The 15492-nt window shown below is 43.0% G+C and overlaps 2 protein-coding genes across 10 annotated transcripts in view; one reads left to right on the forward strand and one right to left on the reverse strand.

Moving 5' to 3' along the window:
- LOC106561819 (guanine nucleotide exchange factor for Rab-3A) overlaps positions 1-1707 on the reverse strand; it is a 30598-nt gene extending 28891 nt beyond the window's left edge. For 2 of the 9 annotated variants that reach the window (XM_045688674.2, XM_045688671.2), the window contains exons 1-2: positions 1520-1707; positions 525-979 (exon numbers count right to left, since the gene is read on the reverse strand). In XM_045688674.2, the coding sequence (XP_045544630.1) occupies positions 525-754 (230 nt within the window). In that variant the 5' untranslated portion in view covers positions 755-979; positions 1520-1707. The remainder of the gene's footprint in view (positions 1-524; positions 980-1519) is intronic. The other 7 variants (XM_045688675.2, XM_045688673.2, XM_045688678.2 and 4 more) reach the window with 4 other exon arrangements.
- A 2428-nt stretch (positions 1708-4135) lies between these two features.
- best1 (bestrophin 1) overlaps positions 4136-15492 on the forward strand; it is a 30711-nt gene continuing 19354 nt past the window's right edge. The window contains exons 1-2 of the mRNA XM_014126080.3: positions 4136-4647; positions 6397-6491. Of these exons, the coding sequence (XP_013981555.2) occupies positions 4496-4647; positions 6397-6491 (247 nt within the window). The 5' untranslated portion in view covers positions 4136-4495. The remainder of the gene's footprint in view (positions 4648-6396; positions 6492-15492) is intronic.

Here is a 15492-nt window from a genome sequence, read left to right on the forward strand (position 1 = left end):
ATCAGAATCATAGAGTAGAATCATAGAATAGATCAGAATCATAGAATAGATCAGAATCATAGAATAGACTCAGAATAGAGTAGAATCATAGAGTAGAATCATAGAATAGAGTAGAATATATAGTTGATATAGAATAGTGTATACAAATCATAATCTATATTCTCTCTACTGTCCATTGATGATGATACTGCAAATGGACTGTGCAGTTTATTGGTGGGAGATACATACTTCTATTGGCCTAGATATTTATGGTTTGATTGTTATTGTTTTTTAACTGAAGGGGCACCGGGCATCAGTGGAAAGAGCGTGCATTAGTGGACTGACTATCACATGCTATGAAAAGTTCCAAAACACCTTATTACACATTACCAGAGAGAATATTGGTGTTCACAGTTAATCTGTGGCATATGACATTAATGTAGTACAAAATACGATTTGTTATGAACAACACCTAAAAATATCTTCAGGCTTGGAACCAACCTCCAGCTGTCAGTATCAAATCAAACCGATTATCGGTGTCTTACCTCGCAACCTCACACCTCTCCTCTTCAGTGTCCTCTCGGTAGGAGGGATATTTGTCTCTCCCTCTCCGCTGTGCATGCTCCAGAACACTGGGTTTTCCATAGAACGTAGGGTTGGAGTATACCTGGACACCAGACCTAGCTGATACTAGGACCTCATACCCCGGGTTGCAGGCGGAGGCAGGCGGAGAGGAGGACAGCTGGACACTGTGGAGACCCTCAAAAGCATCCATGTTCCAGGCAGAGCCACTAATCCAACTGCAAGTTTACTGTAACTTCAGTTACTGTGAAGGTTCTGGCTTTCCTGAGATCATAATTAAGGCCCCTTAAATAATAAGGGATGAGTTCTTCCACCGTTTTTCAATCTTGTTTTTCTTTCCTTATGTGTATGGTGTTGTTGGAAGAACCTTCACTTTAGCTGGTATAAACACTTTCCAACTTGTTCACCTGAAGTCTACCTAGGAAAAACACATATTCTTTACAAGAATAGAATATGATAATGCAGGATAGAATAAAGAAAATACTTAGGTGAACTTTCAACCTGCCGTATTATAATGAGGCACTACTTTGATAATAAACCAGCCGTCTGCTTCACTCCAGCTGGAGGCCGACTGGAGCTCCGATGTGTCACATAAAATTACGTTTTTTTTAATATTTTTATTATTAACCAAAACGACCGATTTCCAGCATCCAAAAGAATGGCACGCAATTACATAGAACAAATGTGTTGTGTTATTGTGGGCTTTTTGTTCGGGTGCTGAAATCGTGTTATGACGTCAGAGCTCCCATGGGTTTGAGTTAATCGGCTCGTCCGGCAGAGAAATTAAAGTGTTATTTTTCTTTCCCCCCCCTCATACAGATACACATGAACGGGTTCGACAAAAATCATACCCTATTTGTTTAGATTAATAATTTAGGACACGTTTACAAATTGATTGGCTGTACAGACGCTTTTGCAAAAGTGAAACGTTTGCTGGCCGTATGGTTTAGCAACTCACCATGTGTGGTTCAAACTTGATAACTGTTAGATCAATTTATGGTCCAATATTGAACACAATCTCAAAATCTTCTTAATCTTAGTGACCATTAAAGTCATTAACCGGAAGTTGCGGAAGGCAGGGAAAAAAAACCACCACAGTCCGAAGTTCAGCCTCTCGTTCGTGTTGATGTTCCCATGATTCACGGCGAACGGGTTAATTACAACACCTTCACTCCTGGTGGCCTGCCAGTGCACATTGCTACCTCTAGGTGGCCACCGACAAGTTGGACTCATACTGGTTTGACCCATAGAGAAGGATAAAGGACTCTAGCGGTCAAAAAGTCATTTTAACATGGGCAAGCGCAATTTAGGTCTTCCGCCGTACTTCTTGCCATTTAAAGTAGTCAACTGGGTGGGGATAACTATGGGGGGTAGCCTCCATGGCGCGGCCCATGCTGTTACTGGGACAGATATAAAGATGAGTCCTCTATCTATCTCTATGTTTTGACATGCTGTTTGAGTTTTCTGTGGTTAATAAAGATGTATCCTATTGAAGAATTCCAGAGGAGCCTGCTGAGGGGAACGCGGTTCGTAATAATACCTGGAACAGAGCGGATGGAATGGCATCAAAACCAATGTGTTTGGTGTATTTGATAGCGTTCAATTTATTCCGTTCCAGGCATTAGCACGAGTATGTCCTCCCCATGCCACCAACCTCCTGTGGTATTTGATATTATTGAGGTAATAAATTGGGCTGTGGGGTATTTGGTTGGCAATAAAACAAAAATAAAAAAAATGGTGTTGTTACTTTGAACTTGTATTTGTTTCAATGTGTGTTGTACACAGATTTGTTGAGATTAGCTTGGTACCAGGCCTTACAATGCAGCTTTGTTGCAGAAACAGCTTAACACATCAAGTGACCGGAGGTCTACATGTCCTTCCCTCTCCTTCCCTCTCCCACATCCGTCTCTCCAACATTCAGACTGGCAACGGCGCTTTCCCTTATCGCACAGTGAGTATATATATCATATACAATCTATCTGATCAATCCATCTATTGTTATCTGATGGACACAATGGGAATATAGATAAAGGATTTTACTGATATCGCTATAAATGTATGTGATGCCCAGTGAGTATATTGTAAATATGATATACAATCGATCTGATCACTCTGTAATTAACGTAAAGATTGAATAGAGTGATTTTTCGATAAAGTAATATAAATATTCTGAATATGTTTCTCGACTGAGTTGGACAGCAAAATTTTTTTATTTTTTTTTAGGCTCTATTGATTAATTGTGGATATCTCTGTAGATTGGTGAGGAGAACACGCTCGTTCTAACGAACTGGAGCGGAATCAGTGGAATGTTAACAAATACATCAAACACGTGGTTTCCAGGTGTTTCATGCCATTCCATTTGCTCCGTTTCCGGTTATTATTAAGAGCCGTTCAAAGTTTATAGATGACTCTCGGTTAATTACCAACATATTACTTCCCCTCTCTCTCCATCTTCCGCTGAACTTTACCCTCAATAGCACCATGTCTTCAGATAGTGGATCCATGAGCTAATATCTATAAGAATTGTCTCTCTGAATAGTTTTGTTATCAAGTAGATATGTGGATCGATTCAGCCATATGTGTCACTATCAGTGTTTTGGAAAGTTGACTTGTAAAGCAAACAGAGAAAGTGACAGTAGTTGACCATTTTGATACAATATGGGCAGCTTTCTCTATGACAACCAGTCAACTACTCCATCCAGCTAACCAGCCAGCCAGCCAGCCAGATATCCAGCCAGCCAGCCAGCTATCCAGCCAGCCAGCCAGCTATCCAGCCAGCTATCCAGCCAGCCAGCCAGCTATCCAGCCAGCCAGCCAGCCAGCTATCCAGCTATCCAGCCAGCCAGCCAGCTATACAGCCAACCAGCTATCCAGCTATCCAGCCAGCTATCCAGCCAGCCAGCCAGCCAGCCAGCCAGCTATCCAGCCAGCTATCCAGCCAGCCAGCCAGCTATCCAGCCAACCAGCCAGATATCCAGCCAGCCAGCCAGCTAACCAGCTATACAGCCAGCCAGCCAGATATCCAGCCAGCCAGCTAACCAGTCAGCCAGCCAGCTATCCAGCCAGCCAACCAGCTATCCAGCTATCCAGCCAGCTATCCAGCCAGCTATCCAGCCAACCAGATATCCAGCCAGCCAGCTATCCAGCCAACCAGATATCCAGCCAGCCAGCTATCCAGCCAGCTATCCAGCCAGCCAGCCAGCTATCCAGCCAGCTATCCAGCCAGCCAGCTATCCAGCTATCCAGCCAGCTATCCAGCCAGCCAGCCAGCCAGCCAGCTATCCAGCCAGCCAGATATCCAGCCAGCCAGCTATCCAGCCAACCAGCCAGTCAGTAGTTGACCATTTTGATACACCAAGGGCAGCTTTCTCTGTGACAACCAGTCAACTACTCCAGCCAGCTATCCAGCCAGCGAGCCAGCTATCCAGCCAGCCAGCCAGCCAGCTATCCAGCCAGCCAGCTATCCAGCCAAACAGCCAGTCAGTAGTTGACCATTTTGATACAATAAGGGCAACTTTCTCTGTGCCAGCCAGTCAACTACTCCAGCCAGCTAACCAGTCAGCCAGCCAGATATCCAGCCAGCCAGCTAACCAGTCAGCCAGCCATACATCCAGCCAGCCAGCTAACCAGCCAGTCAGTAGTTGACCATTTTGATACATTTACATTTAAGTCATTTAGCAGACGTTCTTATCCAGAGCGACTTACAGTAGTGAATACATACATTTCATACATTTTTTTGTTTGTTGTACTGGCCCCCCAAGGGCAGCTTTCTCTGTGCCAGCCATTCAACTAGTCATCCATCCATCCATCCAGCCAGCCTGCCAACCAACCACCCAGCCAGTCACCCAGCCATCCATCTATCCATCCACCTATCCATCCATCTATCCAGATTTCCAGCCAGCCAGCCAGCCAGCCTGGCCAGGGAAGGGTAGTGATGACGGTAACGTACTCGCGGAGGGTTGCAGACGCGGGGCTAGGGACCTTCTCTCATCTGCTCCTCCGATGGAAGGGAAGCATCTACAAGCTGCTGTGGAGAGAACTGATCATCTTCACTACACTGTACTACTCCTTCAGCATCATATACAGGTAACCCCGTCATTTACACAGTTAACCGGTCATTTACACAGGTAACCCCGTCATTTACACAGGTAACCCCGTCATTTACACAGGTAACCTCACAATGTACACAGGTAACTACATAATTTACACAGGTAACCTCACAATTTACACAGGTAACCTCACAATTTACACAGGTAACTCCGTAATTTACACAGGTAACCTCACAATTTACACAGGTAACTCCGTAATTTACACAGGTAACCCCGTCATTTACACAGGTAACCTCGTCATTTACACAGGTAACCTCATCATTTACACAAGTAACCCTGTAATTTACACAGGTAACCTCGTAATTTACACAGGTAACCTCGTAATTTACACAGGTAACCTCGTCATTTACACAGGTAACCTCATCATTTACACAGGTAACCTCGTCATTTACACAGGTAACTGCGTCATTTACACAGGTAGCCTCGTCATTTACACAGGTAACCCCGTCATTTACACAGGTAACCTCATCATATACAGGTTACCTCGTCATTTACACAGGTAACCTCACAACTTCACAGGTAACCTCGTAATTTACAGAGGTAACCTCGTAATTTACACAGGTAACCTCGTCATTTACACAGGTAACCCCGTCATTTACACAGGTAACCCCGTCATTTACACAGGTAACCTCGTAATTTACACAGGTAACCTCGTCATTTACACAGGTAACCTCGCAATTTACACAGGTAACCCCGTCATTTACACAGGTAACCCCGTCATTTACACAGGTAACCTCATCATATACAGGTTACCTCATCATTTACACAGGTAAACTCAACCTTTACACAGGTAACCTCATCATTTACACAAGTAACCCTGTAATTTACACAGGTAACCTCGTAATTTACACAGGTAACCTCGTAATTTACACAGGTAACCTCGTCATTTACACAGGTAACCTCATCATTTACACAGGTAACCTCATCATTTACACAGGTAACTGCGTCATTTACACAGGTAGCCTCGTCATTTACACAGGTAACCCCGTCATTTACACAGGTAACCTCATCATATACAGGTTACCTCGTTATTTACACAGGTAACCTCACAACTTCACAGGTAACCTCGTAATTTACAGAGGTAACCTCGTAATTTACACAGGTAACCTCGTCATTTACACAGGTAACCCCGTCATTTACACAGGTAACCCCGTCATTTACACAGGTAACCTCGTAATTTACACAGGTAACCTCGTCATTTACACAGGTAACCTCATCATTTACACAGGTAACCTCAACATTTACACAGGTAACCTCGTCATTTACACAGGTAACCCCGTCATTTACACAGGTAACCCCGTCATTTACACAGGTAACCTCGTAATTTACACAGGTAACCTCATCATTTACACAGGTAACCTCATCATTTACACAGGTAACCCCGTCATTTACACAGGTAACCTCATCATATACAGGTTACCTCATCATTTACACAGGTAAACTCAACCTTTACACATGTAACCTCATCTGATCTAGAAGAGAGACGGTCTATCTTACTTGTATAAATAAACCTCTTTACAGTGACCACGCGTTTATGTATTTATTTGCTTATATTGCTGGTCCCTTCAAATCAAAGATCACAGCAACTTTGTACAATCAAATGCCAGGGACCTTTTGTGGGAATATTAGTCTCCCTTATCTTTTTTGCAATTGTTGTCACTCCCTCCCTATCATGTTCAATCATACAGGAGCTTAGTTAACTTTGTGACAGAACTGTTCTCTCCAGGTTTGTGTTGAATGAGGGTCAGAAGAGGCTGTTTGAGAAGCTGGCCATCTACTGTGACCGTTACGCAGAACTCATCCCCGTGTCCTTCGTGTTGGGTGAGAATACTGTTCTGTTCTGCTCTGTTCTGCTCTGTTCCGTTATGCTCTGCTATGTTCTGTTCTGCTCTGTTCTGCTCTGCTATGTTCTGTTCTGCTCTGTTCTGCTCTGTTCTGCTCTGTTCTGCTCTGCTATGTTCTGTTCTGCTCTGTTCTGTTCTGTTCTGTTCTGCTCTGCTATGTTCTGTTCTGCTCTGTTATGTTCTGTTCTGCTCTGTTCTGCTATGTTATGTTCTGTTCTGTTCTGCTCTGTTCTGTTCTGCTCTGTTCTGCTCTGTTATGTTCTGCTCTGTGATGCTCTGTTATGTTATGCTCTGTTCTGTTATGTTCTGTTATGTTATGCTCTGTTATGTTCTGCTCTGTTCTGCTCTGTTATGTTCTGTTATGTTCTGCTCTGCTATGTTCTGTTCTGCTCTGTTCTGTTCTGCTCTGTTCTGCTCTGTTCTGCTCTGTTATGCTCTGTTCTGTTCTGCTCTGTTATGCTCTGTTATGTTCTGCTCTGTGATGCTCTGTTATGTTATGCTCTGTTCTGTTATGTTCTGTTATGTTATGTTCTGTTATGTTATGCTCTGTTATGCTCTGTTATGTTCTGTTATGTTATGCTCTGCTCTGTTCTGCTCTGTTCTGTTCTGTTCTGCTATGTTATGTTATGCTCTGTTATGTTATGCTCTGTTATGCTCTGTTCTGTTATGCTCTGTTATGTTATGCTCTGTTATGTTCTGCTCTGTTATGCTCTGCTCTGTGATGCTCTGTTATGTTCTGCTCTGTTATGCTCTGTTATGTTATGCTCTGTTATGTTATGCTCTGTTATGCTCTGTTATGTTATGCTCTGTTATGCTCTGTTATGTTATGCTCTGTTATGCTCTGCTCTTTTATGCTCTGCTCTGTTATGCTCTGTTATGTTCTGCTCTGTTCTGCTCTGTTATGTTCTGTTATGTTATGCTCTGTTATGTTATGCTCTGTTATGCTCTGTTATGTTATGCTTTGTTATGTTATGCTCTGTTCTGTTATGCTCTGTTATGCTCTGTTATGTTATGCTTTGTTATGCTCTGTTATGTTATGCTTTGTTATGCTCTGTTATGTTATGCTCTGTTATGCTCTGCTCTGTTATGCTCTGTTATGTTATGCTCTGTTATGTTCTGCTCTGTTATGTTATGCTCTGTTATGCTCTGCTCTGTTATGCTCTGCTCTGTGATGCTCTGTTATGTTCTGCTCTGTTATGCTCTGTTATGTTATGCTCTGTTATGCTCTGTTATGCTCTGTTATGTTATGCTCTGTTATGCTCTGTTATGTTATGCTCTGTTATGCTCTGCTCTTTTATGCTCTGCTCTGTTATGCTCTGTTATGTTCTGCTCTGTTCTGCTCTGTTATGTTCTGTTATGTTATGCTCTGTTATGTTATGCTCTGTTATGCTCTGTTATGTTATGCTTTGTTATGTTATGCTCTGTTCTGTTATGCTCTGTTATGCTCTGTTATGTTATGCTTTGTTATGCTCTGTTATGTTATGCTTTGTTATGCTCTGTTATGTTATGCTCTGTTATGCTCTGCTCTGTTATGCTCTGTTATGTTATGCTCTGTTATGTTCTGCTCTGTTATGTTATGCTCTGTTATGCTCTGCTCTGTTATGCTCTGCTCTGTGATGCTCTGTTATGTTCTGCTCTGTTATGCTCTGTTATGTTATGCTCTGTTATGCTCTGTTATGCTCTGTTGTTATGCTCTGTTATGCTCTGTTATGTTATGCTCTGTTATGTTATGCTCTGTTATGCTCTGTTATGTTATGCTCTGTTATGCTATGCTCTGTGATGCTCTGTTATGCTCTGTTATGTTATGCTCTGTTATGTGATGCTCTGTTATGTTATGCTCTGTTATGTTATGCTCTGTTATGTTATGCTCTGTTATGTTATGCTCTGTTATGTTATGCTCTGTTATGCTCTGTTCAGATGTATTCTATGCTGTCTAACTGATTTGTACACAGCAGGGTTGGGGTCGACTCCATTTCTGAAATTCCAATTGTCCTCATTGCTTTTACAATCGGATTGTAATTTCTTTTTCACTTCCTGAATTGAAGTGGAATTGACCCTGGTGCTCAGTAATCATTTAGCCGCTCACTCTCAGTCAACACTTCTCAAGCACAAACAACCTCCTCTGACAGACGTCATCAACAATTCTGAACTTCCTCTCCACAAAAACTTTAGCAGGTTACAAATAAACACAGTGCGGTAGTGTAATAGTGTTGGGGTCAAAGAGCACCATTTTGAGGTCTCTGTACAGAGCCTCCTCTCTTTTCATTGTTCTGTCTTTGAAAGCAAAGAATGTAAAAAGATTGAAATAGGTACATATGTACAGTTGAAGTCGGAAGTTTACATACACCTTAGCCAAATACATTTAAACTCAGTTTTTCACAATTCCTGACATTTAATACTAGTAAATATGTCCTGTCTTAGGTCAGTTAGGATCATCACTTTATTTTAAGAATGTGAAATGTCAGAATAATAGTAGAGAGAATGATTTATTTCACCTTTTATTTCTTTCATCACATTCCCAGTGGGTCAGAAGTTTACATACACTCAATTAGTATTTGGTAGCATTGCCGTTAAATTGTTTAACTTGGGTCAAATGTTTCAAGTAGCCTTCCACAAGCTTCCCACAATAAGTTGGGTGAATTTTGGCCCATTCCTCCTGACAGAGCTGGTGTAACTGAGTCAGGTTTGTAGGCCTCCTTGCTCACACACGCTTTTTCAGTTCTGCCCACAAATGTTCTATAGGATTGAGGTCAGGGCTTTGTGATGGCCACTCCAATACCTTGACTTTGTTGTCCTTAAGCCATTTTTCCACAACTTTGGAAGTATGCTTTCGGTCATTGTCCATTTGGAAGACCCATTTGCGGCCAAGCTTTAACTTCCTGACTGATGTCTTGAGATGTTGCTTCAATATATCCACATAGTTTTTCCTGCCTCATGATGCCATCTATTTTGTGAAGAGCACCAGTCCCTCCTGCAGCAAAGCACCCCCACAACATGATGCTGCCACCCCCGTGCTTCACGGTTGGGATGGTGTTCTTCGGCTTGCAAGCGTCCCCCTTTTTCCTCCAAACATAACGATGGTCATTATGGCCAAACAGTTCTATTTTTGTTTCATCAGACCAGAGGACATTTCTCCAAAAAAGTACAATCTTTGTCCCCATGTGCAGTTGCAAACCGTAGTCTGGCTTTTTTATGGCAGTTTTGGAGCAGTGGCTTCTTCCTTGCTGAGCTGCCTTTCTTTTTATTTTACCTTTATTTAACTGGCAAGTCAGTTAATGTAACGTGGGTCGTCTAAAGGAGACCAAGGCGCAGCGTGTGTAGTGCTCATATTTACTTTTTAATGAATACACTTTAACAAAACAATAAAACAACCTACAACAGTTCCGTAAGGTTCACTTGACTAAACGGAAAACAACTACCCACACCCACACATGAAAAACAGGCTGCCTAAGTATGGCTTCCAATCAGAGACAACGATAGACAGCTGCCTCTGATTGGAAACCATACCCGGCCAAAACATAGAAAACAAAAACATAGAAATAGAAATCTAGAAAACCCCACATAGAAACAGAAAACAAACCACCCAAAACACCCACCTGTCACTCCCTGACCACTCTACTATGGAAAATGACCTCTTACAAGGGTCAGGACGTGACAGTACCCCCCCCCCCCCCCAAAAGGTGCAGACTCTGATTGCACCCAAACAAAACCCAACATAAACAACCCCAAACTCAAAGGGAGGGCAGGGAGGGTGACAAAAGTCTATGGCGGCTCATGTGCTACACCCAGAAACTTCCTCTCCCTCCGATCCTCCAGCAACGGAGGTGGCTCCGGCTCAGTGCGTAACACCCGTTCCGCCCGCAGATCACGCCGCTTCTGTAACACTGGCCTGTGGCTCATTATCGGAGGAATCGGACTGTAGATCATTATCGGAAGCTCTGTGCTGTAGACCACCGCTGGAGGTTCTGACCTACAGGCCGCCGCTGGAGAATCTGGGCTGCAGGCCGCCGCTGAAGGCTCCGGGCTGCAGACCGCCGCTGGAGGCTCCGGACGGAAGAGCGTCGCCGGTGGCTCCGGACTGAAGAGCGTCACCGGAGGCTCCGAACTGGGAGGCGTCGTAATAGGTTCCAGACTAATGACCGTTGCTGCTGGCTCCATGCCATGGATCATCTCTACAGGTTCCGCGCCAAGGATCATCACTGGAGGCTTCTTACCATGGATTATTCTTACAGGCTTCGTGCCATGGTTTATCCCTACAGGCTCCGGACCATTTATAATCCCTCCAGGCTTTTTGCCAAGGATTATTTCTTCAGGTTCCGGGCCATGGATTACCTCTACAGGCTTTGTGCCATGGAATATCCCTACAGGCTCCGGGCCATGGATCATCACTAGAGGCTTAGTGCCATGGATCATCTCTACAGGCGTCGGACCATCGATTATCACTGGAGGCTTTGTACGTGGAGCAGGAACCGGTCTCACCGGACTGGGGAGACGCTCTGAGGACCGAGTGCTCAAAGCAGGCACCGGCCGTACTGGGATATGGAGGCGTACTGGAGGGAGAGTGCGAGGAGCAGGCACCGGCCGTACTGGATGATGGAGGCACACTGGAGGGGGAGCACGAGGTGCAGGCACAGGACGTACTGGATGATGGAGGCGCGCTGGAGGGAGAGCGCGAGGAGCAGGCACAGGATGTACTGTGCTATGGAGGCGCACTGGAGAGAGAGTGCGAGAGGCAGGCACATCCTCACCACACAAAGCACGGGGAGTTGACTCAGGCCTCACCCCTGGCTCAGCCCGTGTGCCCCCCCAATTTCTTTTGGGGGGGGGCTGACTCTCGTTCTTCCCAGGTAGGCTCCGGTATCTCTCGATTACCTGGCCCCAGGTCCAATTTCTCCTCTCCGTCCACTCACTATGTGACCAGGTGTCCATTTCAGCCCGGGCACGCCGCTTGATCCAATCATGGTATTTCTGTAACGTGGGTCGTCTAAAGGAGACCAAGGTGCAGCGTGTATAGTGCTCATATTTACTTTTTAATGAAGACACTTCAACAAAACAACAAAACAACCGATAACAGTTCCGCCAAACAGTTCTATTTTTGTTTCATCAGACCAGAGGACATTTCTCCAAGAAGTACAATCTTTGTCCCCATGTGCAGTTACAAACCGTAGTCTGGCTTTTTTATGCCGGTTTTGGAGCAGTGGCTTCTTCCTTGTTGAGCAGCCTTTCAGGTTATGTCGATATAGGACTTGTTTTACTGTGGATATAGACAATTCTGTACCTACTTCCTCCATAATCTTTACAAGGTCCTTTGTTGTTATTCTGGGATTGATTTGCACTTCTCGCACCAAAGTACGCTCATCTCTAGGAGACAGAATGCGTCTCCTTCCTGAGTGGTATGACGGCTGCGTGGTCCCATGGTGTTTATACTTGCGTACTATTGTTTGTACAGATGAACGTGGTACCTCCAGGTGTTTGGAAATTGCTCCCAAGGATGAACCAGACTTGTGGAGGTCTACAATTTTTTCTCTGAGGTCTTGGCTGATTTCTTTTGATTTTCCCATGATGTCAAGCAAAGAGGCACTGAGTTTGAAGGTAGGCCTTGAAATACATCCACAGGTACACCTCCAATTGACTCAAATTATGTCAATTAGCCTATCAGAAGCTTCTAAAGACATGACATCATTTTCTGGAATTTTCCAAGCTGTTTAAAAGCACAGTCAACTTAGTGTATGTAAACTTCTGACCCACTGGAATTGTGATACAGTGAATTATAAGTGAAATAATCTGTCTGTAAACAATTGTTGTAAAAATTACTTGTGTCATGCACAAAGTAGATGTCCTAACCGACTTGCCAAAACTATAGTTTGTTAACAAGAAATTTGTGGAGTGGTTGAAAAACAAGTTTTAATGACTCCAACCTAAGTGTATGTAAACTTCCGACTTCAACTCTATATTGTTAAGTTGTATGTGTTGGGCTTTATCTGAGATTATTATTTGCAGAGTCGTGTACATTTGTTCCTTGACTAGCACCATTCATTCTCACTGTTGATAATTCCAATGCCTTAACTTCTAATAGTAACTGTATCCTTTAGGGATTTGGGAGAGAGTGAGATGATTGCCATCTTAGAACCAACATATTTTTTTTTGCAGGAGTGTTGCCTGCCAGCAGTAATCATCTCTGATTAATTGAGAGCTGCAAGGAACTATCATCGTTAAGTGACATAGTAGATGCAAAGCGTTGAATATTTACATTCATGCACTTCAAAATGAATTTTGTCCCAGAAGCATTTAACTGCAGGGCAATCCCACATCATATGAAGGAATGTGTCTACCTGATTTTGGGGACACAGTGAACAGTTGGGAGTTAGGGCCAATTTCATCATAAAACATTTCCTTGGTGTTAAATACAGTTTGTGAACAAACTTAAAATGTATAAGTTGATGGTTGGGATTACGGGATGCTATGGTCATATTTTTCCATATTCTGTTCCAATTATTATACCTTTAAAGTTAAAGGGTTGTTCAGATTGAATTTGATCTGTGGACCATACTTTTTGATTTGGCTATCTCAGAATATGAGCTTTCCAAAAGATGTTTATATATTATAGAGATCAGTCCTTTTTGGAGCCCAGATCATTTATTTATAAATCCCATCATTGGGTGTTTCAGTAGTTATGTTTTCCCAAGGGACTCCATAGGCCAGCATGGTGATATGTATGTGACTTTCAAATCTTGGAATGTTCTCAAACCATTACTGTCCATGATATCGCCAAGGGTACGGATTCCACATTTGAACCATTGGGGGGGATGCCCTCCAGATCGCAAGGCATTATTGTGAAACATTGGAGTATTGGCATGCCATTTTGTTTCCAAGTTACATTGTTTTTAAATGTTATACCAAAATAGAAATTGTTTTAGTAATAATAGGACCAAGGCGTAGTTTACATTGTTTAAGGGATATGTCAGTGAAGACCACCTCTTCCAGGGTAATAGGAGACACCATATTTCTCTCTATACTCAGGTAGGGGGCGGAAGAATCATGTCTAAACCAATTTAGGATGGGGTGAAATGCTAGTGCCTGGAAACACAATTTAAAGTTCGGTACGGATAGTCTTCCTACGTCTTTCCCCCTTTGTAAGTTTATTCGTTTTTAGTTTTATTCGTTTTACCTTCCCATATACATTTTGAAATGGAACTATGGATTTTATCCCAATTGCCAGAAGGGGGAGAAATGGGAAGTATTGAACTACAGAAATTCAGCCGTGGAAATATATTAATTTTGAGAATAGAAATTCTGCCGGTTAAAGCAACTGGGATATTAGTCCATCTACTGAGGTAGGATTCAATTGATTTGAGCTTTCTGTTAACATTTCTGGTAATGGTTTTCTCTAAGGAAGGAAATGTCTTTACTCCCAAATATTTAAAATGAGAAACGATTGGGATTCCATAAGTAGAGATGGAGTCCTACATCGGGGTCTTGATAGGGGCTGATTTGGTAAGATTTTATTTCATAACGAGATGGAGCTGAATTTATCTATGATCTTCAATGTATTTGGGAGCGATTGAGATAAATTGTAATTTACACTGAACAAAAAATATAAATGCAACATGTAAAGTGTTGGTCCCATGTTTCTTGAGCTGAAATTTTAAAAAAAAATCCCAAAATTGGACAAAAAGCTTATTTCTCTAATTTTTTTTGCACAAATTTCTTTGTATTCCTGTTAGTGAGCATTTCTCATTTGCCAAGATAATCCATCAACCTGATAGGTGTGGAACACCACAAGCCACTTCCAACATCATTTTAGAGAATTTGGCCAATGTCCAATTGGTTTCACAACCGCAAGCCATGTGTAACCATACCAGGCCAGGACCTCCACATGCAGCTTCTTCACCTGCGGGATTATCTGAGGGGTGGGGAGGGGGAGTGCTGAGGTGTATTTCTGGGCTGGGACTGGCTCCCCAGTGGATGGGCCAGCTGCCATGTGGGTAGGCCTATGTCCTCCCAGGCCCACCCATGGCTGCACTCATGCCCAGTCATGTGAAATCCATAGATTAGGTCCTAATGAATTTATTTCAATTAACTGATTTCCTTATATTAACTAACTCAGTAAAATCTTTGAAATTGTTGCATGTTGCGTTTATATTTTTGTTCAGTGTAGTAAAATATCGTCCACGTATAACGATATGAAGTGATCAGTACATTTTGGAAAAATGTATGTTATTTCCTTCGATTGACGAATTGCCTGGGCCAGGGGTTCGATGGATAATAGTTGGCCCAGCTTCGTCCGGGTTAGAGGAGGGTTTGGGATATCCTTGTGCCAAGGCACTCTAGCAACTCCATGTGGCAGGCCGGACGCCTGCACGTTGACTTCGGTCACCAGTTGTATGGTGTTTCCTCCGACACATTGGTGCGGCTGACTTCCGCAGTGCGGCTTGGCAGGGTCGCGTTTCAGAGGACGCATGGCACTCGACCTTTGCCTCTCTCTCTCGAGTCCGTAGGGGAGTTGCAGCGATAGGACAAGACTGTAACTACCAATTGGATGTCACGAAAAAGGGGTAAAAAGTAAATAAATACATTAATAAAAAAATAAAAAATAAATACATTAATAAAATAGCAAAGGAGATATCAGATTGCCTGGTCTGCTGCTTCTAGTGATTCTGAACAGAGCAGATATTGCCTGTTATAGCTATGGCTGAGGGATTGTCATATAGTATTTTAATCATGTTAATTAAATTAGAGCCAATTCCCATAAATAATACAATGTATTATTATCACGTCATATTGCGTTACACCTGCAGGCTATGACCGGCAACATGTTACTGTTAAAGGGAAACTTTACATTCATCTTCTCCAGTGAAAATGACACATTTTTGTGTTTAAGTAGTAAAACATATAGAGGAAGATAAGCGTTTCCAATGACATCAACCAATTAGTAGTTAATTAGTAGGCAAGCCCCCCCCCCCCCCCCCATGATTGGT

This window comes from Salmo salar, chromosome 10, assembly GCF_965601325.2.
Source record: "Salmo salar chromosome 10, fSalSal1, whole genome shotgun sequence".
Taxonomy (NCBI): domain Eukaryota; kingdom Metazoa; phylum Chordata; class Actinopteri; order Salmoniformes; family Salmonidae; genus Salmo; species Salmo salar.